A 27,474-nucleotide genomic window follows, 5' to 3' on the forward strand; every position below is an offset into this window, starting at 1 on the left:
TCAAACCTTAATATATCCAAAACACTGGGTCACTGACGACCGTGACAGGATCAATGTGCCAACTCAAATTTCCTTTAATCGCAATGTTTTACCTTTATTTTTCATACACAACATCATATATTTAATGTTGCTAACATCCAGAGAAACCACACAAGCACAGGCTTGAAGTGTTACCTGTGGCATAATTATGTGATAAAATAAAGTCACATAATTTAGATGAAATAGCTGCTCAGTAGAAGTGTTTACAGATATGTAAGATTTCCAAAGGAAGTAAAATGACTGTGACTATAAAAACCATAAAAAGATACCAAAATTAAATTTGCCCACCACCTTCATCAACACTGTCTTCTTAAAAGATATACATTTTGAACCAGTGGCAAGTCATGTGCCTAGCCTATAGGCTGAAAAGTTGTCAGATTGGGTCAGATTTTTAAAACTGGCACACTGCTGCATTTCTTAAAGTGCAGTCTCTTTATTTTCTTTCTGAAAATGTGCAGTTGCGTGTGCAGATTTGTGATCTCACCATGGCCACGATGTGTCACAGTTCATTAAAAACCAGAATTTTTAACCACCTACCCTGCAGGCCAGATTTGGCTCCATGTGACTGTTTACTCTTCCCCCAAATGAAAGTCAAGCGGAAGGGGCCTTTTTTGACATACTATAGAGTGAGCTTCATACAAATGTGTAACTGCAAGTGGTCAGAAGTGGAAGTGGTGCAGCACTGCCCAAGGAAGGGGATGGTGGGGAAATTACTTCAATATGTGAAGTCACTGAAATATCAGCCCTACTGCACATTGTGCTGTTTTTACAGCGGAAAACGATGGATCTCATGTGTGGAGTACAATGCAGATCAAGCCCTGAACCAGTCATCCACTTTTGCAAATGAAGACGCATTAAAATCCTTACATAGCATTATGCTTTCTTTTACATGCAAAAAGAAGCAATAAATATGATCACGTTAATCAATAGCTGTCTGAGCACTGCTGACAGTAAAACTTTATATCACCACGTTTCCATCATCACCAGCTGCCCTGCCTCTGTCTCTCATTTTGTCTCATTTATTTAAACAATTCAGTGCACTTTGCATGAATACACACCGCAGGGAGCAGTTCAGGCTGTTGTCCTATCTCCTTTGGCCATTTATCGCCTTTGTGGTTCTATGAGTCATTTGATTGTTTGGATGCATGTGTTTGTTTATTTTGCTTGTTTAATTAAAATGTCTGCTTGATTTCTTGATTGATTTAGATTATTATCAACAATACATTTAAAAGTTTATTTAAATCTTTTTTTTCTGTCAGAAAAGTTATTGAACAAGTACTTAGTGAGGAATAAGTTGAAGTTTGTATTATTTTGTTACATAGTTTTGCTGGACAGTGTACAAAAAGATCAACTCTAGATCCAACTTGGTCACGACCCTTTAACAATAACAGCCTTGCACAACATAATACAAGCGTCTCACTGACTGTAGGCAAATCTAAACACTAACGATGATGTCTCTAACATAGATATGCAAACAATATACCGGCCAAATAACCTTTAATTTTTCTGTAGCACTTAGTTAATTTCTATAAACATTTGTTAAATCTTTTTGTGCCACTCAGTATGTACAGTATGTTCCAGACAAGCCTTTGCATGCCCAGAGCTCTGTCTCTAGCTGCTGGCCTCACTGAGGCTTCTGCAGCCTCTGAGCTACGGTCATGTGTTTCATGCTCTGATGGCACCAGAAGAGACTCGAGTAAGTCAAACTGCACTAGGATCTCTTGTAAGGCTGCATGTTAGTGTGAGTGTGCTGCAAGTTCCCTCATGCATTATGCTTATATAGAAATGTTGTGCTTTACACATTCTTGTACACCAATGCAGAAAATCGGTGAAATTGGTGAAGTACAGTTTAGGGTAGGGCTTATGGTGCCTGCTTTCTAGTTAAAAGACTTAAAATATGTCACAAACAAAATGTGGTGCATGGAAAATATTATACCTTATTGTGATTGTTGAACATGTCAATGCAAAATCATGTTCATTAATCAGCATTGTTAACAGCATCTATTCTTTTGAGGTTTTCTCCCATTCAGCTATAAAGGCTCTAGTAATATTAGAAGGATGGGCAGTCATACCATAGATATTCCACAAATATAACAAACACTTGACTAGTAAGAAACTTGGGGTTTGATAACATACATTATTTAATCTTGTGTCCTGGCTCTTAGTGGACTGTGGCTGTTTGCACTTATATTATACTTAGGTGAAAATATTAGAAAATAACTGAAATAAGCAGGAGAACTTTCAAATATTTTCATGTTTACCACAACTTCCTTAAATATTCCAGGCAGAATGCCAGTCCAAGCATTTCACAAGGTGACACATGTCAAAAACAATAATAGTACTATTAGATTCACATTCTTTACATTCTCACAAGTGGGCGAAGCAGCTAAAGTAGAGTCAGGCAGCAAATGAGGCTCTGCGCACCCAGATTGAGGTTTCAAAGATTAAAATGCAGGATACAGAAAAATATATTGCCTGTCATGGCGAGTTCACCTAGATCTCTATAGGTAGTGCAAATGACCAGTGGTCTACATAAAGAGCTAGCTGCAGACTAGAGCTGAATAATTAGTTTGAAAAGGAGAAAGATACCCAGTAGGAACAAACAGAGAACGATTGTCACACTGAAAGGGAGAAAGAAGACCAGGAGATAATCCAAAGCCTGAAGGATGATGGCGCTGTCAATAACAATAATATTAATAATAATAACTCAGATTTATATAGTGCTTTTCAAGGAACCCAAGGTCACTTTACAAACACACACACACACACACACACACACATACAAAACAGCAAAAAAAAGGTCAAAGGCCAAAGGCTTCAGTGAATACATGACACTGTATCTGTTTTTGAAAAATGCCCAGAGTCAGGGCATTGTGGATCTCAGAGGGAAGCATGTTGTACAGAGTGGGGGGAACAGTGCTGAAGGGTCTGTCCTTGAAGGACTGTGGTCTGATGTGGGGGATGGAGACTAAGCCTTTAGTTGAGGAATGAGGAGCAGGGAAGGAGAAGGTCCAATGGGTGAGGTGGAGAAAGAGCATGAATGGATTTGTAGAATTCTTTGTAATTATAATTTAATTTACAAAAAAAACAAAACAATAAACATAAAGACAATACAAAAATACTCATATGATGATTGAATAATCATCAATAAACAATAAAACATTTTTAAAAATATAGGTTTTATCTTTTAGTTTTAAGTTAAAAGACAATTACGAACAACATGCAATGGTTAGTGTTTAAAGACAGCAGAATTTTCTGAGGTGAACCATCCAAATGTGTTTGACATATGAAGCAGGTTTTTCATATTTTAGAATATGACACTTAAATCTGTCACAATTATTTTGCAATGTATGTATTTAAAGGTCATAACTATGTGAAAGCACTAAGTAGTACTCTCCAGTTCTTCTCAGCTGAGAGCAAAAGGCAGGATATCACTTCTTGCTAACAGTCCCAAAGAGGTGTTTCACTTTATGTTGTAGAAGAAAAAACACAGCTGTGAAAATGTCTGCAAATGAGTGTGTTCTGTAAGGAACATTAAGTATAGAATTACTGACTCATTGCAATATTCAAACAATGACTGCTATGTGCAGCTGGGAGATTGACCCTCTGATAATCATGATTATATGGCAATGTCATGTGTAATTATGCATTTTACCCTAACACTAAAATTATGTCTGAATAGCACAAAACAACATGCTCTTCCATACAACATAACAATGGGCTTGATTATACCTCTGGCGGCTTTTTGTTAGAGTAATGACACACATATGCAACAGTGTATGTCAGTGTATATTTAAAAAATGGTTTAATGAAGTCATAGATTTTTTTTAGCATCATCGCAAACCTTTTCTGTTAAATGCAACCCCTTTTATTTGAAGAAATACTCGTTTTATTTTGAAATTCAGACAGTCTGACAAAGAATGGCAAAGCTCCTTTGCAAAAACAATATTTGCTTCTTTCAGCAAAGGCTGTCTATTTCAGGTACATTAAAATATAATATAATATGATGTGAAAAAGAAGGATAAATTAAATTCAACATATTAAATTAAATTAAGCTGATATTGCTGTACAATTCATATATAAATATATATATATAGAGAGAGAGATAAAAATGGAGCTGTGCGGTAAAGCCAGAGCAATTAAATCTTGATTTTTATGAATAATATACCATTCATCTCACAATGTGCAAAACCAAAATTCAGATTAATATATCATCAGCCATAGGTCAAAGCCATCAAAACTTCTGTGATACATGTTTCTTTCATCACGTTTGTGCTTCATAATAATCAAAATTGACAAGAAAAAAGAAGATTAAATTAGTCGCCATGGAATTGGATGATAGAATCCTCTCATGAATTAATAGATGTAATGCTATTTCAGGAGCAACTAATCAAATACCATTTAATCCAATATTTACCAGGCCAACCAATTACCTCGTGGAACATTAATTAGAGAGAACATTTATAAACGTATGGTTTCTAATTACAAATAGAAGAACAGCCTGCCCTTATCTGTAAAAGCACTGCCAAGCATGCCAGTAGTCTCAACTGTAATTGGAAATGGCACAAAAAAGCAGCAAGCATGACTGACTCTGACAGTGGAATTCTTGATGAATTAGACTGGGTAACGGGTATGACAGTTATCAGTCAGCTCAGAGGAGGAATCTTGCAGGGTTAAGTTCAGTTTTTGTATCATCTCTGCTGGAAGTACAAAGTTCCAAGCATCTGTTGAATGTCCGGGTTCCAGTCCTAAAGGACTATTCAGTGTGCCAAGTTTTGAGCTGAGCCAGACTGTTACAGAAATCTATTACAAGACAAAAACCAATCAATTACATATTTTGGCAAAATAAGGATGAGGCATGAATCTGAGTTTCTGACTCCTTTATCACATTTATTTTTTGCCAGAGGCAGAAATTTTATGAAAGCAGTATACAAAATTTCCCAAAAGGAAAAGATAGGTCAAAATTAAGCTGTGTGAACTTCATTGCCCCTATGGACTATAAAAGTTGGACGTCACGATTGTAAGATCACTCACTGGTTAGAAAAGCCCAGTTCTGATGAGCCAATTTTAGCGATATAGATGTTAGCATGTATGTTTTGAGAGCTAAATGGATCTGAGTAATAAGGTAGACTGGTTTTGCTTTTTAGGAGGGTGCAAATGCTAGAATTTTACCCACAAAGCTCTGTCTCTGAGGCTGTTAACAAATTTAACTACACAGGAAATCATTATGTGTCCAATATTTGTATTAAAGATACTTTAAAAGTACAAATGAATAAACATGGTCAAGAGGTAAAAAAGGAGTTATAGAAAAATCTGTTTTACCACGAAAGATGAGCTTATGCGTCGAGAACATTTTAGACTTCACTGTTTCTTTATTTCTATTTGCTGCAAAAGGGAAAAAACACAAAAAAAACAGCAAAACCAGCATACCAGATAGTGCTTAGGACTTAAAAACTCTGTCTTTTGATTTGTCGGATGAGAACTGAGAGTCCATTAGTTACTTGTTTGAGATTGGTCTATGCACAGGGTGACTGAGGACCCTGACGGGCTAGCAGTTATGAGACAAAGCCAAAAAGAGGCTGGATGAACAGGCCCATAGTTCCCAGGACGCACACGGTCACAAATACCCAAAGGAAGATTCTATCAATCACCATGGCAACGTACTTCCAGTCATCCTCCACCTGTAAGTAAGGGAGGGGACAAAACAAGAGGTGTAAAAAGACAGTGTCAGTGGTTAGAAATGAGAGATAAACATGAACAGAGATCATTTAAAAGCAGGTGAAAAGGCATGCACGGTGAGAGAGACACACGTGATTCAATATCTCAGTGTGTTTGAGGTTACAGGAGTCGATGAGGTGAAGTGTAACACAGAGAAAGTGTGGGGAAAAAAGGAAGATGGAAATAATAGAAGAGAGAACAGCTGAAAATTTCTCGTAAGTCAACAGAAAACTGATACATAATTTACACAGGGAGAAATTACTATGATAATCACATTCAAACCACAACGTCAAAAATAAATAAATAAGCAACAGGCGTTTTGACAAAGCTGATTGAGGCACGAGTTTTGCATATCAAAGGCTCCTTTTTGCCTTGTGGGAGATTTCACCCACTTTATTTATAACTGTCAGAGAGAGGAGGGAGATTGTTCAGTGCAAATCTAAAATTATTTGCTTCTAACTTACATTGTTGTAAACTTATAGAGCAGGTTACGCTCTGCAACAATACAACAGTTCTCCCTGCCAGCATATTTTTTTGTTAGTATGGAGTGGTTTTGCATAAATGCATTATGCATGCTTACTATGTACAGTATTTGCTTTCCATGAACGTCTGTACATTTATATAAAGTACAGAATTACTGGAACAATGTATCTTCTGTGTGACAAATGTAATGATGGATTTAGATTTCATCACACTGGGACTTCTTTTATAATCTCAGTGCACAGAAAGAGGATAGATGAGCTAAACTAAATTTGATGTATATGAATTTTGCAACCTTGCTGACCTTTATTTTGGTAAAATTCTACTTGGATGTTTTAGATGACAGCAGTTACCCCTTTCCCCACTGTCTTATCAACCACTTTCAAACCCAAAGAGGGCAAAGGAAATGCACATGCTATGTTTTTCTTTTTAAATACATTTTTTTATTTTGTTAATATAAGTCTTAAATTGAAACCTGAGTGAGTTGTTGTGTGTGTGTTTTGCTATAGGAACATCTATTTGATTTGTTTAACTCTTACTGTCCACGGACAAATGATAAGAATGCCTCACCTCTTTGGCCTTGTTGCGGCTCCTCATGTTTTCAGCAATGTACTTGACGCTCTCGATGGCCTGTTTAATCTCAGGTGACACCACAGAAAAGGCCACGACTGTGTTGATGCTTTGGTGACTCAGCTGACGTGTCATCTTCCCAGGGTCTGGGGTTTCTGGGGTTTCCTTCCCATGCTGGCAAGGGCAGGGGCATTTCTTTCCAGTGCAGCCCTCCATAGTTGAGAGCTTGCTTTCACCAAACTCCAGACAGTTAAGCGATCCTCCTCCAAACTGTTGGGAATCATAATCAATTACGATTAACTTATACGCCCTCCTTTATTTCCAAATAGACATTGGCTTGTTTCATATGTAGATATTTAAGTGAGCTAAGCAGTCAAACATCAACTGATATTAAGGAAGGACTTGTTCCTTTTCACTGAAGCTTAGTGTTCAAGTAGTACAAAAACCTAACCAAAAAACAAGAAAACACCCACAAATATTTCCAAAAATGTAGTGTGAACTTTGCAGCAGAGCTAACTAAGCATTATTTGACCTGCTACAGAGTCATAACCTCAGTGCAAACAACAGGAGGACAGCTGTCACTGACACAACCTACATCACTTGTGATAAACCGAATCAAAAAAGTTTATCATTAAACTATTTTTGATGGCTAGGATTAGGGATGGGAATCAAGACACTGTCCTTGTGAAGAACCACTTCCCAGTAGTTTAGTTTATTGGAATTGTTGGTCTGTTTGCCTATTGATCCAGCTTATCAATTCCACTTGTACTGGCCCTGAAATCAGCTGATTTCAGTTCATGTGCCGGAGGACAAAAATATGGACATTACATTTAAATTTTTATTATTTTCATTGCACAAAAGGACAAGAGTTCAACAGTAAAGTGGAAACTTCATCCAGAACAGAAACAACCACATTATGCTGCTAACACAACTTTGGGTCTTTGCAAGCATCTGCACAGACAGCATGCTAACATGAGCAGTCAGGCTGCAGCCTCTGGTTTCTACCTGTTCGTGTTTCTACAGTAGAATCACTGTGACGATCACTTTAAAGTCTCTTTGTGCTGGTTTTCATCTTTGCTTTGTGTTGTCGGCTTTGTGTTCATACCTAAAAGATCATGTGTGTCCTCATTAGGACAGGGATTTGTGTTGGTGTGTGGGGCTGTAGCCTGTAGGTTTATATTGTTAATTTGTAATTATGAGATGGTGTATTTCAGATCATTCATCAGTAACATGAAAGTAACGTAACAAGTAGCATAACAAATATCTTTTTCCTGAGAGTAATTAAGTAACATACTGCACAACATTTAAGAAAAGTGTTCTGTGTAATACATGACTGTATGGAGAAATGACCCCAACACCAAGGGAAAATACTTCCAATACATTCAACAACCAGATGTTTTGTGAGCAAAACCACTTACCTGCATTAAGCTATTCTTCCGTTTTTTCCCTCCTTTTCCTCCTCCGCCTCCTCCTCCCCCTCCACCTCCTCCTGCCTCCCCACTGCTGTCCAGCCCCCCAACTTTGCTGTTCTCATCAATCGGTCTCCGCATTAGCATAATCCTCGGTAGCACTTTGAGAAACACCGAGCGCACCCAGCCCGGCATAGTGTGGGTCATTGGTGTGCGATAATGTACATTCAGCACAAAAACAGTGATGACGATGCTGAGTGTGACGAAGATCATTGTGAAGAGGAGGTACTCTCCAATGAGCGGGATGACCAGCGATGTGGAGGGGATGGTCTCTGTGATAACAAGTAGGAACACAGTGAGGGAGAGCAGGACGGAGATACAGAGCGTGACCTTCTCTCCACAGTCAGATGGGAGATAGAAAACCAGCACTGTGAGGAAAGAGATGAGGAGGCAGGGGATGATGAGGTTGATGGTGTAGAAGAGTGGCAGACGTCGGATGTAGAAGGAGTAGGTGATGTCTGGATAGATCTCCTCACAGCAGTTGTACTTGATGTCATGTTTGTAGCCTGGAGCATCAATGATTTCCCACTCGCCACTTTCCCAGAAGTCTTTCAGGTTCACCTAATACATGGATAAAGATCTTAAAAATCACAAAATCTGAAGAAAAAAAACATATTTAGAATCAACAAGCTATATTAAAAAGGCTCCCTTTTCTGTTAGTATAACCCACATAATGCATTATTTTCTTCAGGTAAATATGATGAATGGGAATTTGCAAGAAGTTGCAAACCAATTTTGAATTTAAAAAATGTCATGGAGCCACTGATTATCCACTGGACCTCCCCTAGGTCCAAGCAAAGTGGTTAATGCATGAAACAGTTACATTCTAAATGCTAATCTTAAAATTCACCTGTTTTCTTTATCTGTTTGAATAGCAGATGAATAAATTAAACAAACTTGCTATATCCAGTTACCAATGACTGTTGCATTTTCAGGAAGTTAATTAAAATAAGTGTTTAAGCAGCACCAACTTTTAGTTCCCTATGTGGTCTTCTACATGCTTGATTTTATATTCCTAATAATGGAACTCACACTGTTTCCTAGATGCTCAGGTCTTTAAAACTCTGTCTTTTTACCAGTGAGCAGAATTTTTTTTTTGCAGAACTCTTTTTCTAAAGAAATTGTTCCCACATAGACATATTTTAACAGTTTACGCCACTAAATTATTTTTTTTTAAAGCATCTATAACTCAAAATTTTGACTTAACTTTTCTCAAACTTTTGAGTTAATAACTCGAAATTTCAAGTTATGGTTACTTTTTTTTGTGGCGGAAACGGGCTTCCATATAACAGCAACCCATTGTTGACCAACATTAAAACTGTAGTTATTTTATCAGCTCCATCCACCTTTTTTTTTATATAAGAATACATTATAGCAACCATCCCAGATATTTTCCTCAACTAAGGATTTCATTTAAATGATTATTATTTGAGACTCCATGCTATACTTCTATATGGCAGTCATGCCTGAGAAATTACTACTTTGGCCTACAGCAATTTGCCACATATCACTTTTTTGTCGAACCCCATTGAAGTTATGGTTCTCTGACTGTGCCTCTGGCTGCAGAAGACATTATACAGCTTGTTTTACAGACCCAATAGAGCTCTTCATTACTTGCAAAGTGACCGTTTGTGTAAAATTGATGGAGGTGCCCTTTAATAAAATAAACAGTGAATTTAAAAAAAACTAATGGGTTTGAAATGCCTGTTGTATCTAACTGGAATGGAGTCTGTACTAGGCAGAAAGAGAAAAAAATGAAATAGATAGTTTATTGTTATACGAGGCTGAAATGCAGTTACAAAGACTGACCTTGGACCCAATAAGTACCAGGTCAATCTTGGCTTTGTCATAAGTCCAGGACCCAAACTTCATAGAGCAGTTCTGATAGTCAAAGGGGAAGTAGGTGATGTCCATTGGGCAAGATGATTTAAAAATTGCTGGAGGAACCCATGTGATAGTTCCATCAAACTTCAGCAAGGCCTTGGTCTTATCCTCCACCAGAAAATCTCCTACAGCACTGTGTAAGACAAACGTGAATGTATAACAAGGCGTACAATGTATTTCCATGGCAAACAGTGCATGAGAACGTAGACGTGTGGTGTGAATAGGACACAGAGGTTAGGTGGAAGGTAGAGATGTCAAACAATGAGAGAATATGCAAGGAGAAAACAAAGGCACAGAAGAAAGGGGAGAAGATAAAACCAGCAGTTATGGAACAAAGGATTATTAGGATTAAATAGTAGAGAACAATAAAGCTGCATTATGTATTATTGTGAAACACAAAACGACCTTTGATTAATAATATGAACCTTTGTTGTAAGTAGAAAGAAGTAATGAGTCTACAATTAACTGAGCTAAAACTGAGAGAATACAATGCAGCACAAACAGACCCTGAACAATAGGGAGTCCCATTAGCATATTTCACGGAATTTTCTGTTGGAAACTCTGAAGGTATAAAAGACATTTGTGCTTCAGAGAATATGGCCATTAATGCAATATTGTAATAAGGCTATTCTCATGCTGAAATGACATAGAGGGTTCTTTGTCAGTGCTTTTTTTTTTTAAATTACCCGCAAGATTCATGAGCAAGGGGAAAATGTTAGGTGTTGCACAAAAGTGACATTAACATTCATTTGGAACATCTCTTCTGCTGACTTGTGATAAATACATATCAACAGTTTATTTTTATTTCACTTCTTCACCTTTCACAGTTAGCTGCTCTTCTACCACCATTAGAGCAGCTAAATGATCTGTTTGTTGTTTGGCGTTGGTCAGGACACTGAGTTTAGGAGTTATTTTAACAAAAACATCTGCCTGCTGCTGGAAACAGGGCTGATAAACCTAGGACGAAACCTGCAAACCCACATTAAAATTGCAGGCCAAAACAATGAAGAAGAGGAATATAAAACACTTCTAATATTATACTGAAAAGTCTGAGTGGTTTTACCTCTATGTAAGATCTATTGGTAATAAAACATTTAATAGTACAAGTTTAAAATTTCAGACATATTCTGGTCTGGGTTTAAAGAAACGGACACTTACAAGCAGGAAAATATAAATCACAATAATAATAAATCAATATAATCATTCACCTTTGCATTTTATAAAGAATTCTTTTAAATAATTATTTTTATTTTGGCCATTATTATGGTTTTAATTGTTATATTATAATCACTGATTGCAGCGCATACTGTTGCCATAACAGAGATCCCAGCTAAGCTATATAATTTATGAGTGTTATGATGTTGACAGCCTCACTTGTTGTAGAGCACAATGTCGGGTCTCCAAATCTTGTTCGATGGGACTCTAATGAACTCAATCCCATCAAACTCTGCAGGCTTCCATCGGAGCTTGTAGTCATTCCAAATCTGACGGAAGGGAAGGGAAAAACAGTTTTACCAGACTCGGGATTCAACCATCTGCTTTATATTTTGCATTGTGTGCTGCAGACAGTATTAGTCACTGGAGACATCCCCCTTCTTGGGAATATTTTGAAAAACATATTTATACTGCAGGCAGAACTTTCTTTGATCTTTTACTGTAGTGCTAAATAAGGGTATTATAGAGAAAACAAATCTGAAGGCTTTCATTTGCTTCTACATTAGCTTGTGAGTGACAAAATAACACTATGTGATATCAACAATAGCCTGCATAAAGAGCAGCGCATAGAGACGGGGCGTATGAATAAATAGCTCCCTGACAGAAATAAAGGAAGAGTGCATTCAACATATCCGTAGGTAGCATTTCATGAGCTGTATATCCATTAGTCTTGGCTATCTGCATGTCATTCAAGATGAATTCATTCATTAGAAAGGCAGATTAATACCCAGTTATGACCTGGAAGCTGTTTAATTAACCACTTCATGCAACACTGCCTTTTTCATTTGAGAGTTTGCATTGTGATTGGCTAACGATGTAATTCATGATAGGCTCAGTTGTGCAGCTTGTTGTGACCGTAAAATTTCAGCATAAAAAAATAGAAAGAAGAAGGAAAATATAGGTCTATTTAGCCTCAGTAAACAGGTACAGAGCAGTTTGTTTACAACAATAGGCTTGCCAGTGTAATTATGGTTATATTGTGGCTATGCCACTGGACATCCAGCGTTCTGGGAAAGCACAGTTTTTTCTCCTCGTCACAATTAAAGAGTAGGAATAGTGAGAATATTAACCCAAACTATGGTTCAAAGAATGCAAAATGTCTGTGTACTCTATATACTTTTCATGTATTTTCCACACATTTAGCAAATGGGATTACATGTTTGTTTTAAAGAAATATGTAATACATTGGCTTAGTTATAAATAGCAACATGTTGTGCCAAACCTATATTTTTGGATATTTGGGAGATGCTCAGTTGTCTGAATCTTTATTGATTTTTGCTGAGGAAATGAGTAACCATCATAATTACTGATCACTCACTCAAGACTGATTAATATGCAGGTATCGTCCTGAAAACTGAGGCTTTTTCAGGGCAGACCAAGTCAAAGATGTTATTACTGATTAATTAGGAAATAGGTTTTATTATTTGCTCTACTTGTTTCATTGCCTACTTAATAAACTTAAGGGAGAAATGCTATTTGTTCATTTTGATGCATATTTAACTCAACATGTATTTCACTATTTATTTATTTGTTTAGAGTTAGATTTTTTAATAGACTGATGGCATCTCTAGTCTTTGATAGAAGCTTACTTTGAACCATGAGGTTCAGCCCGTGTGCCCACCTGAATGTGTCTACATATCTACAGTACTCAAAGAACCTGTATGTATATGTATTACATTAAAGTTTTCCTCCCACTTACATAAAGTAGTCAGTGGAGCTAGATTTCAAAGAGTACACAGCTAGGATGTTTAAAAATATTGTGTTAAGGCTATTGAATAAAGAATCCCCTGCAGTCAAACTGCAGAACAGTTGCAATAAATACATCAAGGGGCAGATTTCTAAAGTGGCTTCCACTGTAAACCCACTGCTGTGATCCAGTGTCTTTGTCAGTGATTGTGGTGTTGGCACTGCTTGTCATTAGCAAGGACTTGTTGTAAACAAAACAGCCACGCCATTACAAACAATATATGAGATTGTACTATACAGGCATTTCAATATATTTTAATTGGAAAGCTCGGGGATAGCAGCACCACTGAATCACATCAGATTCTACAAAATGTTTGGCTTTGTAGAGCAATTAGCCACCAATTTAAGAAAGATAAAAATAAATCAATAATGCTTACAAGAAGTATTTGTAATCTTTTAAGCACAGATTAATAGTGGAGGGAAAAGGGAAGAGGAAACAAAATGTTATCAACGAGGTGAAAGAGAGAAAATGTTATTGGCTGGCAATGTGAGGTCAAGAGTTCAGGGTCTGTAGCTATAGATCTGCTGAGCTGCAGAGCGTGACTAGCAATAATGCTAACATTGATCACTGGGCTGATTCCATTTCCATGTTTATGTGAGCTGTCTTTGTTTTCTTATCCACTCGTGCTCTCCTGTTTATTCCAACTAAATGTAACATTAAGTCACAGCTAAAAGACAGACTGCAGCATCCCATACTGCTTAGTACATGTAAACAATGTGTTAGAACATATGAACCTCGTCGGGCTTCACTTACCCGGCTCTCTGCAGACCTCAACTGTAAGGTAGGTCAGTGAAATTGTTAATGCATGCTGTGTGTGATGTGTTTATCTGTGTTTGTGTGTGTACATGGTTACTCACATGCCTGAGCCATAAATTTGTTTCCATGATTTGATTCACCTCATCCTGCAGAGACACAGAGTAGGAAAAGAGCTCATTAGCCAGCAGATGTGTTTGTGTCTGTCTGCTTGTGCATGTGTGAGACAGACTGTGTTGCTGCTTCAGCCTACTGAAGGGACTACAAGAAACGTGCACATCTTAGTCCTCTGTTATATATGATTAACCGAGAGGATCAATAGTGAGCAAGTTCCTAATAAATGAAAAGGTTACATAGTTTACATCCTCTACGCCTTGTCCTTATTCAGTTCTGATTTGCAGTCTTAATATTTTTACATTATACAGAATCGACTTAAAGAACTCTGTAAAAGCCATGTCTTGTAGACAAACAGACAGGTGAAAATGTGTGCATAAACACACACATAATGACACATTCATGCAGTGCTACCACACCCTGACATTCACATCCAGGCGCTCACCTTTAAATTAATCTCACCTCGCTGAGCAAGCAGATAGAGGTACCTCACAATCCAGTCTGGAAAAAGGCCCCTGCTGGCAATTTCCTCTTAATCTCAGGATTTCCACTCTGAGGTGAAAACCTCTTTTCACTGGGGATTGCACAGCACCCCCACCTCCATCACCAGTTTTGAACTTAACATTGCCAAAGCACAGCAGCATTGTATAAAAACACTGTGAGGCATTTTTGGAATCTGTGAAATTGAACAGACTAAATAAAGTCTGCATTCACTTTACGCTTCCACTTCTCTCGTTCCACGGCTTATCTTCTTGCTCTTCAGTTTCAAAGGTAGGAAATGTGATCAAGATGTTCTTGGAATGACAACTCACTGTTCACACAGACTATCATAAAATGTTGAGAAGTTGCTATGAGTGACAAATACATAAAACAAGACAGTTGCAGAATGTGGAAAAATGCTTAAAACACTTTCAGCATTACATTACAGTCTTTAAAAACCCATGTGTGTGTGTGTGTGTGTGTGTGTGTGTGTGTGTGTGCGTGCGTGTGTGTGTGTGTGTGTCATAAAGCTTACAACTTTAACCAGCTGGGAGATGGAGACCTCAAACTCCACAGTGACTGGGTCAGAGACATTCTCCACTGGTCTGATGAACTGATTATATCGTCTAAACAGCTTCCTGAAAAGTCGGTCCTCAGCCTTTGATGAGAGGCAGTCTGAGGGTGAAACAAGGATGTAACAGGAGAAATTCATCTAAGATAGGGATTTAAAAAAACACTGAGAACACAACAAAGAAGGAACTAAAATAAAATAGAAAAGAAAAATTATATATATATCAGACTCTTCTGAAATTCAACGCACCAAACATCAATAAGTCTTTTCAGTTTATAAAATTTATGAAGAACTCTCTTTAGATTACAACTTTTCTGCTTAGATCATCAGAGTAAAGAAAGTGCTTTGAACAAGTCTGTGCCGTGAGATAACCTTTAGGGTGCTTTTCAGTATGTTTGAAATGATGAAAATTGAAGAATGATAAGTAAGGAAGCTAAGAGCAGTAATGTCAAGTTTCAATTCTGGCATGCTGCAAAAAAAACCTAATAATAATAATGATAATAATTCAAACAAAACATGTTGTTTTTCTAGTTTATTTGGATTTTTTTTTTATTTCCTTTACATTCATTTCTGATCATTTGTTTAACTGAAAATCTGCAAAAGAGGAAAATAAGGTCATCATTTCATTGAGGACACAGTTGCCTCACACCCACCTTCCACCTTAACCTCTTGAGCAACATTTTCAGTCTCACTGCTTCTGTTCATTTCTCAGCACCTTCTTTCTGGACTGCCTAAATCTTACTAGACCTGTTATTGTTTAGCTCAGTCACTGTTCATCTGTCTGACCCAAGACTCAGCAGTTCCAGTTCAGAATCCACTGTAATCCAGGTGTTTGGCACCAGTTGGCAGACAGAGTGAACAGCTACCTGCTACAATGTGTAGCAAGGTAGCTACCTAGTAGCATTGTTTCCTGTGGTTTCTTGAAAGACAACTTACTTATGTACATATCAGTATTTCCTGTAGGTTAGCTACAGCTGAGCCCCGAAGTCATGGATAATGCATAGTGGGGTTTCAAGCTTTGCAGTGCAACACGGTGACAGTGGATTTAGCATGCTTCAGTACAGTCTAAACAGGTATTGTTGAAAATCCATTGACTTGACATGAATCTAGTAATGAACTAAGCACCGCAGTAATTCATCATGAGGGAAGAATATTTTACTTCTGCCTGCTTGTGTAGCACTGTGGACGGGCGTTACCATACTGAAGACAGCATGGAATATAAACTAAGTTAAACTCAAATAAACATGTGATATCTAAATGTAAATAAATCACTGTGACATGCATGTCCTCTTCTCTTCTCCTGAATAATGGTAACTATAGTTTGGTAGGTGTTGGAAGCTGTCAGTGTTCACCCGTATGAGAGCATGAGTTATTATAATTTATCTATATATAGGTGTTTGTCAGGACTGCAGCTTAAGGGGTGTGTATGTAACCAAAATATGAAGAGCTTATTTACTTCCAGGAAGGAACCTTGAAGGCTTCAGGCCGAGTATCTGTCTATTTAGTGGGAAATGCACAGCAAGCTATTTTAACATAGTGCAGAGGAGCTGCAGACTGCAGCCTGAGGACAGGAGATGAGGTGCTGAAAGTTTTTTGTGTGTGAGGAGTGAGGGGAGCTGCTATTTCTTTAAGCTTGTTCCCCATTCAGGATTCAGATTTCAAACTTTTGGCTTCACTGTGGGGTAACGTGAAAACTCTGGACTCTCATGGAGTGTCCAAAACACATATGCCAGTATCATGGAAAGTGATGTCAGTACAGAAGTACCTTAAACCTGCATTCCTAATAATGGTCACCATGGGCAATTACTGTGGTTGCAAAAAGACTTCTGGTCCTATGCAAAATAGAAAAAGGATTTCTGACTTGACCTCTATTAACACTTGTTATTACACAAGTATGTCATTACAGTAGCCAGTGAACGTGTAGCTTTACAGTCAGATTCCACTGCTCTTATGTCACATCTGATTTCTGATTCTTAAACACCAAGAAATATCAAAACAGGACATTACAAAGCAGTGGAACACATCACAGCAGCAGTTAACAACTACTTGGTACAGGTCTATGTGGCATACCATCTATGTGGACTCTCCTGGATACTAGTAACAACAGTATAATTGCACTATATATTGCCTCTTATCTTATAAGTTAAGGTTATAACGCTAACCAGAACTGCCACAAAATAAAAACACCTTAAAATTATTGCAGCATTTAGGACCAGCTGACCAACTGTCCAAAAATCATTAGCCATTGCTGCATCTTCACCAAGTGAAACACTGGGTGAGTTTTATTGTGAGGTCACAGGAAAATATTTGACACCACAATCCATAATTACAACTAATAGCAGCTGTTGATTTTATGTACAAAAGCAAACAAGTTAAGGTAGTTTAGAAGAGAATAATTAGTATAATTGATGAACGGGAATGGAAGAAGGTTATGAGCCAGGTGAACAACTTTCCTGTGCCATCACAGCAAAGCTGCTTAGCTGTGCAGTTGGCACAGAGTTACTGGCATGAGACAAAGTCAGATCACATTTGTTCTTGGCGTGATGAAAAGAGACCAAATATTGAATGAACATAAATGTGTCTGGTTGTGCTATAAACAGAAACACTAGTTGTGTCTGTTTTAGTCCATGCTCAAGAAGTGTTTGTTTCCTCCAGGATTCTGTGACTATTAGACCACATTTACTGTTACCACCAGCAACTACATCCATCGCCTAATCCAGCAGAGCTAGAATCTTTAATATCATTACATTTGATCTAGAATTTATTCTAAAGAAGACTGAAACTACATTCAGGACCAAGATAAATCGGTTACTGGGGTTGTGTAAGCTGTGCAAGTTTTCAAAGTGAGCTGTATCAAAGCAATAAGTTTAAAGTTCCCCACACAGCTTGCTGCCTTGAAGCCAACTGAGTCACATCATTTACACTCCTGCAGTTTGTGAGGATGATCACCCACTTTTCATCCTTCAAGACCCCCCAGTGCTCTTGGAGTTGTCACGCAGAAATCCCGCTCACGCTCCCCATCACGCTCTATAAATATATCTAGATCAATACCACATTCGTCTCTGCAGGGCAGCTTGAATGGAGGAGAGAAGATGCAGGACAGAGTATTTTGCAAGGAGAATGAGGACACAAAATAAGGGACAAAAGAAACAGCTAAAACAGCAGGTACACAAAAACACAACAATTAAGAGACAGAAGACAAAGAGACATCTAATGTTCAGGAGAACTTCTTCACCTCAAAGACACAAGCAGATTTTACCTTCGGGTGTTTCATTATTTATTTCCCAAACTTTTTTGTTTTTGTTTTAATAAATGCTATTCTTACTTGACTAACAGCAGTCAAATTGAGTTTGGGATACATGAGAGCAAAATGTTTTAATTAAAACAGACTTCTTTGGTGAAGTCCTTGAAATCCTGATGATGAAATATTGCTGACCCTATTACATCAAGATCCTTCGCTCAAAGGCAGAAGATAACCGTCTTTATGCACAGAACAATGACACCAGAAACCTAGCTGGTGTTGAACTTCTGATGACAGCCCTCTAGAGAGAACAACAAGAGAGGAAAAAAGGAAAGAAACACCAAGACAAGAAGTGGAGGGAGAGAAGAAGGGAGTAAGGGAGAGGAGAGACAGACTGAAAGCAAAGCCTTCTTGAGATGTCACTCAGAAGATTATGACTCCAGACTTCATAGCCTGCTGTCTGGTAGCTACTTAGCATGTGCTAATGCTGTGCTAAATAGAGTTTAAAGGGAGTATGGTAACAGACACTTCACATCTGATCCAAAAAAGGAAACAGTCCGTTGCACAATGACTATATTTTTCAGGATACAAGCGATAGACTGAAAAAGACAAAAACAGAAAAGAATGAAATTTGAATTAAAATATAAAAGAAATGGAGTAGAAAAAAATGTTTGACTAAAACGAGCTGTCACGGTGCTTCATCTACTTGTTAGTATAATTACAAAGACAGAGCTGCTCCCTGCTACACGTCCACTGACTAAACCAATTCTTTGATCAAAACCTGGCATTTATACACACACTCGCTCTCTCTCACAAACACACACATATGTATGCCTGCATTTAGCTTGGTCAGATGCATTCCCCATTGAGACTTAAAAAAAACATGTTGAAGTGAAATGATCTACTCACTTTCATCTGTATTTATCACATTTACCCTCACTTGCCAATTATTAGTCCACCAGTCAGAACTTCCCAATTCTTAATGGACACTTTCATCATAGTAGGATTAATGCATCAAATGGGGTAAAGAGTGGGAAAAAAAATAATTATGTAGATAGGAACATATTTCACACACTTGTGAAAATTAAAATGAGATTTGGGAAAAGGTGCATAAGAACAAAATCACGGTCACACATGCGCCTTTCTCTGTACTCAAGACTCTAACTACATTAGGTTTTGCTGTTGATAGTTCATTAAGCTCTCTCTCATATCTTACCAAGCACATGAGTCTGTCAAGCTTAGCTTGATCCCCAAATATGGATGTGCTGTATATAGAGCTATACTAAAGAACAGCGTTTAAAAAAAAAGGAGAAAGATTCAGTAAGGCGTTAATCCCTAGCAGTTACACTAGAATTGTAATTTTAGCATGATTGGAGCTGAAGGAACTGTTAGCATAACTAAAAATACGTTATGATGTGCAATTCGTCAAATCCGTCTTTTGTTTATCAGGACACTTTTTTTTTGCATTTGATTAATCTATATGTTTTTCAAATATCCTACAAACTGTACCTTGTCTTCTGGTTTGGACCCAGGAACTGTCAATCACTGCTGCTTATTTTGGACTCCATATAACATAAAATCCCTCAGGGGATATGCCAGGGATGGTATGAAGGATGGGATTTTGATGATTTAGGGACAATGTGTTGATTTTAAGCATTCTGTAGTTAGGATTATTCCCTTAATATCCATCCATCCATCCATTTTCTATAGAATATATTGGGCCATGCTGAGAACAATGGCCTCGGACTTGGAGGTTCTAATTGTCATTACTGCCACTTCATACTTGGGTGGGAACTGCTCCAATGCGAGCTACAGGTCACCACCTGATGAGGCAAACAGAAACACATCATCTGCACAAAATCACCAAGGTGAATGTCCACTTAGAAATTCTGCCCATTAAAACCTCCGAACAGAATCGGTGACAAAGTCCAACACCTCTTGGCAACAACTCCAACTTATTGCCAGCAATACACACCAAGATATTGTTCTACTTTTACAGGGGCCAATGACTTGTAACAGCAAGGCAGACACCCTATACTGAACAGCTCCCATGGGATACCCCGAGGGTAACCTTTTTCCAATATTAATTTAAAACAGTTGCATTTTCCAAAATAAACTAAGTTCTGCTACAAGTGCACTTTTTACTTAATAGTTGCCTAATTATTTCCTTGAGTGGGAGGAGTTACAACTTGTCTCGAGATAAGCTTTGAATTATCATATTTATATTGCAGATTCCTAGTTATTTTCTCTTTTTTTCCCTCTAATTTGATTATTTTCCTTAGCATGGGCATGTCTTTAGTTTGGCCACCTTAACCTGCACTGCAAATATGGTGCACTAATCCACTGCTGTGATGAAAAATGGGGGAAAGAGAAGATTCTAAGGCCCTTTTATTTCTGCCTGCACTGCTTAGCTATCTTTCCTACAGAGATGTTCTAGTGACTTAAAGGAAGCATCTCAGTTTGTCTTTTGACACCACTGCACAGCTCTGTTCTTTACTGTTTAAGCGGATCATCTTTTTGATGGGACTCAAAAAATAAGACAGCTACGGTGTATGATACGGGGGGGGGGAGAAATATCCTGGTTTGAGTTAACAACATATACACTTAATGGACTCAAAAGTACAGAAACAGGAAACAGGAGACAAGCAGGTGTAGAGGAATACCGGACAGATAATGCTTATTGTTAAAGAAGAGACAGTTTTATTGGCCATGTGAGAGGCTGGTGTAAGAGTAAGCCATTTAGCCTTTAGCCTCCCCTGAGCATGCAAATGCTTTTAAAGGAGAGTGAGAAAGAATGAAACAGAAAGGAATGGAGATAGACGAGGGTTCTTTTTTTATGTACAATGCTTATATGGTAAACACTGTATAAAGCTGAAGTGTTTATTTTTCCTGTGTGCCTGTAAACTGAGCTGAAATGCATTGAATTTAAGTGACAGAGATTAAGTGGGAGTGGAAAAGGAGAGAGAGGAAAACAAGAGAAAAGACCGATGAGAGGAAAAGAACCTGAGAGATTAGTGAGTGAGAAAGAGGCGAAGTCACAGAAAAGTGAGAGACAGGTGCAAAAAGCCCAGGAAGATAGGATCGTGGAGCAGTGAGTGTGTGTATGTGTGTCCAGTTAATGGAATACCATGAGATGTGACTGATGCCTTTAACAGCAAAGGCTCCACACTTGCATTCAGGCAAAATCTACAAACAGCTTTGTTTGATTTGTCTTTTTTATTGTATTCTTTTTGTCCCGATGTTCTCAGCAGATGCTAATATTGGTCATGCATAGCTCTTTTTGAAGGACTTATGACATTCATGCTCGACTGCACACATTTTGCAGTTCTCATCCATTTTTAACTTTTTTCACCTTTGAAATGAGCAGATCTAATAGAAATTTCCCTGAAGGCATGCTCACAAAAAAGTGGGTTACAGGAATTTGAATATGTTTCATGGAAGAAAAGCGCTCAGCCTTTGTAGTTCAATATCTCAGTGGTCCTTTTCTCATTTTAGCATGTGCATTTTGTCATTATTAGGTGCAAATGTGACCCTGACCAGGAATGTAAGTGCCCATATATTCCTTTCTCTGGATGTAGGAGAAATATCATTTTGACTTTGGGCCATGCCAGAATGAGAACTATTTTACATGCAAACTGAGAAGCCATTGTTTGATGTTGACATCTTTAGCTCCATATTCCATTAGAAAAACTGTAAAACTGTAACATAAAGGATCGCATTTATCCACAAAATAAGTTTTAACAACTGACAATGGACACATTTTCACAAACATCACCCGAAGCCTTCTACTCTAAAAACTGAACTCCAACAAACAGGTTCAGCCTTTATGAAAACCGGCGGATGTGCCGCGAGGGATGCAACATGAGGTCCTCTCAACACATTTATCTGTGATTCAGTTCATATTTAGCCACGCCCCCTCTGCTCTGTGTTCTGCGCTATAAATGTTACCGTGATATAAGCCTCGTTACCACACAGCTGCAGTCATGCAGGCACACACAGACACAAACACACACACACACCTTATCACTACAGTTCACTGACCGGATCATCAGTCATGCATTCAATTACATTATGAGAATTGCCTTTATTTGAATACAAGGGACAGTGCTGTGACTATATGCAGGTTAAAGTAACACACAATAGTAGCACTTCTGAAATCACTAGAGGCAAACTAAACATTGCTTGCTTAATTGGTGTTTACAGTTTGTGTGTTATCCAAATATATGGACACAACTGCAGCTAAAGGTATGGTTACATAAGTTTTTCCACGTTTTGCACATTCACAGCTTTCAAAAAGGATAAATTCATGCGAGTAATATTAATCAGTGTCACAAATCACTAAAGACCATTACCAGTGCTAATTTGAGATTAGGTGCAGCTGTGGCTCAGCTGGTAGAGCAGGCCATTTACTATTTGGAAAGTTTGTAGTTCATTCCAAGGTTCCTCCAGTTCACGTTGGGCAATATACTGAACCTTCTCGAGTGAGACGCATCCATCAGAGTGTGAGTGAGTGTGTATGAGACAGATAAAAAGTGCTTAAAGTGCATAGAATAAAGCACTGCATGAATGTGTGTAAATGGGTGAATTTGGCTTGTAGTGCAGAAATGCTTTGAGTGCTCAGAAAGAGCAGAAAAGTGCTATATATATATACCCGTCCATTTACCAGTACAGAAGTTTGTATTCTGATAGTGTCTCCAAACTTAGTGCAAACTTTGTGCAGGCTGACTGAACACAGGGTCAGAAGCGAATGTTGAACTGCCCATGAGCCAGTTTTGGCTGTAGATTGTGCTGAAACAGAAAAAGAAGACGAGTGCTTTAAAATGTCCCTTTCTGAAGTGATGGAGTAAATGTTTGCGTGCCCAGCTCATCCAACTCCTCACTTGGTCAGAGGGGAGTAGTACAAAGCAAGTTTTATGGGTCAGGAAGCTATGTCGAGCTTAAAGTCAGAGTTTTGTGTGTCATGAAAGAGGCTCTATTTTTTTTAACCTGGTTAAATCACCATGGTAACTTGTGCTGAATGCATAACCTGCTCAAGAGCAGAGTTTCAATGTAAAATTGGAAGTGCCATGTTTTTATTTTTTTATGTGCAGTATGTATTCTGTCCTGTTGAATGTATTTGTGCAACTTGTTAAGCAGGAACTACAGTACCATCACAAATAAAACCCAACTGTAAAGTTACAGCCTACAGCTTTACTGTGCAGTGCACATTCACTGAAATGTGCACATATTCAGCTGGTGATGCAGAAAATATAAATAGATATAAATATTTTTTATATCTATTTATATTTTTAGACTGGATTCTAAGCTTAGAATTGAGCTTCCAAGTCTTTCTTGTTTACTCAGCTGGAATTTCAACTACTGGAACACGTACCAAGAATGCCTTTTCCATCAATAAAATGAATTTCGCTTTGATCAGCAGACAAACTAAAGGAATTTCCACGTCTCTGTTTTCAGGCTATGGCACAGTAACCTTTAATGTTTAATTGTATCCAATTTAAAGTTCAGAGCTCTAATCTGCAGCAGCTCCTCTTAGAAACAAACAGTGCATTCTGCATTCAAATAATTAACTGGAATAAAAATTGGGTTTTTTTACCACCCTGTGCACTAAATCCCAAGATTAACAATTTTCAACAGCATTAATCTTGTCTTATTTGCAACAGGATTTTATGATACTGTTATGTTTATGTTCCTTATAGAGTTTCTCTCAATTATATCATCATCATCTCTGATTGGAGGAACCAGCACTCAGTGGTCTCAGTTTTGGGAATTTGTAAAAACATGGGATTTGGTCATTAAATTATCACCAAGAAACATGACATTTAATCTGATTATTAGAATTAATTTGTGTTCCTAAATTTATTTAAATGCCCCACATTGAAATTTTCCTACACTATAAAGCATGAAAATCAGCATCATCTTAGCAATCTTGTGAGATACCTGATCAAAATGCTTCAGCTTCTTTCTTAGAAGCTCACTGTCTTTAGAAGTGTTTATTAAATTTAGTTACAACAACAGATGAAGGGTCAAGTTTAGTTTTTTCCAAGATTCATGTGATGTGCTTTAGGTACAGACGTGATATGGACTTGGAATAAAGAATGTGTATAAAGGCTGATACACCATAAGAACGTCTGCCTGCCACCATGCATAAATCAGATAGCTGCTATTTATACCCTTGGAGCAAATGTTTACGTTAAAGCTTGGAAATGCTGCAGCATAATTACTGTCGCTGAATTTATTCCACATAGTGGCTCCAGGTCAGATCCAGGCTCTCTGCTCAGCTGCGGTCAATGATTAAGATACTGGCTGCATATCAATAATCACAAATTCTTCCTTCCCTTTCATCATTCCAAGTTGGATGGCATCCTTATCTCCTTTCCTTGAGCCTCATCTCAATGCCTTTCCTTCTTTCTGCCCTGCCTACCCCTTTCTCCTCGTTCCTTCTCTCTTTCATCCTTTATCCTGGCTTCCTACTATTTCTTCCTTCCATTCTCATTTCCTCCATTCCTCCTCCTCGCCTTCACTTCCTTCTTATCTTTGACATTTCATTCCTATTCCCTTCTACCCCAGCTATCTTTCCTTCTTTCTTCTATGAATCTTTTTGCACCAGATCTTCCCTCTTTTCCAATCTTTCTTCTATCTCCCCTCTCTTCTTTGTTTTCATCTTTATCTTCTTCCCCTCTCTCTCTCATCGCCCTTCATCCATTGCTATCTTCAACCCTTCATTACCCGACTTCCTCGCTTCCTCACTGTCTAGCTTTCTTTCCTCCTTCTATCAGTCATTTCTTGCGTCCTCCCTCTTTTCCTACCTTTCTATATATATTTTATGAATCTTCTCTGGACAAAGCTGCTCTTGTCTGAAAAAAACATACACTTTTGTATGTTTTAGTTTAGTCGATTATTTTTACTGCTAGTTGAAAATACCTTAATGATTATAAGTTTAACTTTATTACAACAATCAAACGAGCCTTCAACAAGATAACTTTAAAAGTATCTCATGCTAAATATGTAATGTTTTGTTCCTATCCTTTGCTACAAACTATAAGAACAAACAAGAAATGAATACAACTTTTAATTAGTGTCGTAATTGGGGTGAAACGAAATAAGGTCATCAGATTCATCCGAAGACACGCATTGCTAGGAGGGTTTTTATCAAACGCCTGCAGCAGACCAAGCCCCCTCCTCCCGACTAAAACCCTCATATCTGCTTTCTGTGTGAATAAACAAAACTGGCACAGGCCTCGTATAACCTCCAAAAGTCTCGCTACCTGTAAACGGGGAAACGGAACTGTAATCTGTTTTGCTTAGTGAAATCACATCGACCCTTCAAAACAAAATTAGCATTCATCAAAATTAATTTGCCTTTCTCCAGATTTTTCCGCATTTCATTTTTGTTGACCTAGTGTTAGAGTCGTAAGAAAATAAGTTTTAGTGCAAAAACCTACAATTAATGTTTTGGCAGGAAATCTTTTGCATATTTTGACGATATTTTTGCTAATTATTCAAATGATAAAAACGAGAAAAAGTTTGGAGTCGACATAGCGATGACCACAAAGCACTGGAGGATGGCAGAAAAAGACAAAGTTACTAAAAGACGCCTCGGAGAATGCACAGTAATTCAGCCTAATCACCCCAGAATCACCAAGTTAACTATCAAGACACTGACGCGCAGAGAGGCTCCAGTGTCCTGGAGCCTTGAAAACCATGCAGCCAAAAATCCTCATGCGTCTGTGATCTGCAGAATATACTATATAACTCTACCTTGAATGAACGCCACTCACCTTGCGCCTTCAAACCCACGAGTAAAAGCAGCAAAGTCCATCTCTCCACAGACTGCATATCTCCCTCGTGTCGTTTGGGGATCCTGTTCACTTTTTTCCTGAAGGAATCCTGTCTCTTTAATCGATGAGACGAGAAATAATGTGAGAGGGCGTGAAAATGTGCCTCTCTCCCCTGGTGTCGTCTATCTCGCTTTGTCGGTGCGCTCCTTCCTGATATGATCCCAACTTGACTTCGCACGTCCCTCCCCTACGAGCGCAAAAATCTCCTCTGGCGCATCCATACGGATCAGCACAGGGAGGGAAAACCGTCCCAACATGCGCAAAGTGATCCCAACACTGGCAAAAAGAGAAATGTCAAAGATCGAAGAGGATATGAACCTAAAATTAAAAGTATGACACATTCAAACTTAAGTGCCACACGCGTAATATGCTGTAATAGTTTTGGGGGGGGGCTCTCAGTGTGACATTGTCTGATCTGATCCAGATCCAACAGTAAAATCTGCGGATACTTTATCTCATTCCAGCTGCTACATATTGGTTAGAAAGTTGCACGGCACACGCAGGACAGAATGATTTGTTTGTGAGACGGTCAGTGAGTTTTAGTGTGCGCTCTCCGTGGTGCTGAAGTGTCCACACAGCAGCCAGTTTACTTTATTTGACTCATTTTTAGCCTTCACGGCGTTTTCTTGTTTGAAATAACGTTTTGAAGCACGTCCGCATAAACCAGCGAGTTCGAGAACAAGTACTGCATTAATCCAGCGAGTTTGCTGAATTCCAAAAACTGGAGCTAGACCCCTTTGCATGCTGTGTCTTCACCCGACCACTGAAGTGCAGCACTGCGCTGATCTGAAGAGGAAAGTTTATCTGCTCGGAAGCATGCTTCCTGCCGCTTTGAAACACGCTGTTCGCATTATAAGCTCCCCAGGTTTCTGTTTACCAGCGCTGATTAAGTTTAATTTTAGCGCATGATTTTACACGCTTGGTTTGACGTCATCAAAGAAAGTCATTAAGGAGAGGAGGCTTAGCGGAGCAGTGCTGAAGTGAACTGAGCCGACACAAAAGCCTAAGGTGAGTGGCGAGAAAGGGAGTGACACATGACTCTGAGACGTGTCCGGGTGCTGTCCACACCTGCTTGGGGACACAGACACAAACACACAATGACGAACAGATGCTTCCTTCAGTCAATATATAGACAGAATGAAATATAGTTTGACTTAAAGTAGAGCATTATTTCCACATCAGCCCCAAATATACTGAAAGTATATCCTGCTAAGATGTGCCGTTTGCTCAGAGGACACCGTCACTGGCTGTCAGGACAACTAAAAAACTTACCTTTTTGTTTGTTTGGTTGTTTGTGATAAGAAATAAGTTACCGTTTAAAGGATGATGAATAATATTAAAAAGATCCGGAGAGT

The 27,474-nt window shown here is 38.3% G+C and overlaps 1 protein-coding gene across 1 annotated transcript; it reads right to left on the reverse strand.

Annotated features, from left to right (window-relative positions):
- Nucleotides 1-3,825: 3,825 nt before the first annotated feature.
- On the reverse strand, nt 3,826-26,598 carry LOC146384938 (neuronal acetylcholine receptor subunit alpha-3-like). The gene is made up of 8 exons (XM_084930410.1): nt 26,060-26,598; nt 15,005-15,144; nt 13,980-14,024; nt 11,535-11,644; nt 10,086-10,293; nt 8,226-8,837; nt 6,808-7,077; nt 3,826-5,720 (listed from the first exon to the last, which is right to left on the reverse strand). Exons 1-8 carry the CDS (start codon nt 26,115-26,117, stop codon nt 5,595-5,597), a joined length of 1,569 nt encoding a protein of 522 aa, XP_084786536.1. The 5' UTR covers nt 26,118-26,598; the 3' UTR covers nt 3,826-5,594.
- Nucleotides 26,599-27,474: the final 876 nt, after the last annotated feature.

Source organism: Perissodus microlepis, chromosome 6, assembly GCF_051167445.1.
Source record: "Perissodus microlepis isolate ML-2025 ecotype Zambia chromosome 6, ASM5116744v1, whole genome shotgun sequence".
Taxonomy (NCBI): Eukaryota; Metazoa; Chordata; class Actinopteri; order Cichliformes; family Cichlidae; genus Perissodus; species Perissodus microlepis.

Bases quoted from the DNA above. Each gene is read 5' to 3' on its own strand.
- LOC146384938 (XM_084930410.1), bottom strand. From the start codon at position 26,117: ATGCAGTCTGTGGAGAGATGGACTTTGCTGCTTTTACTCGTGGGTTTG. The intron at 10,294-11,534 runs GTGAGGCTGTCA...TGTCTTACACAG, and splicing joins GACATTGTGCTCTACAACAA to TGCTGTAGGAGATTTTCTGG. The intron at 5,721-6,807 runs GTGAGGCATTCT...CCTTACTTACAG, and splicing joins GCCGCAACAAGGCCAAAGAG to GTGGAGGATGACTGGAAGTA.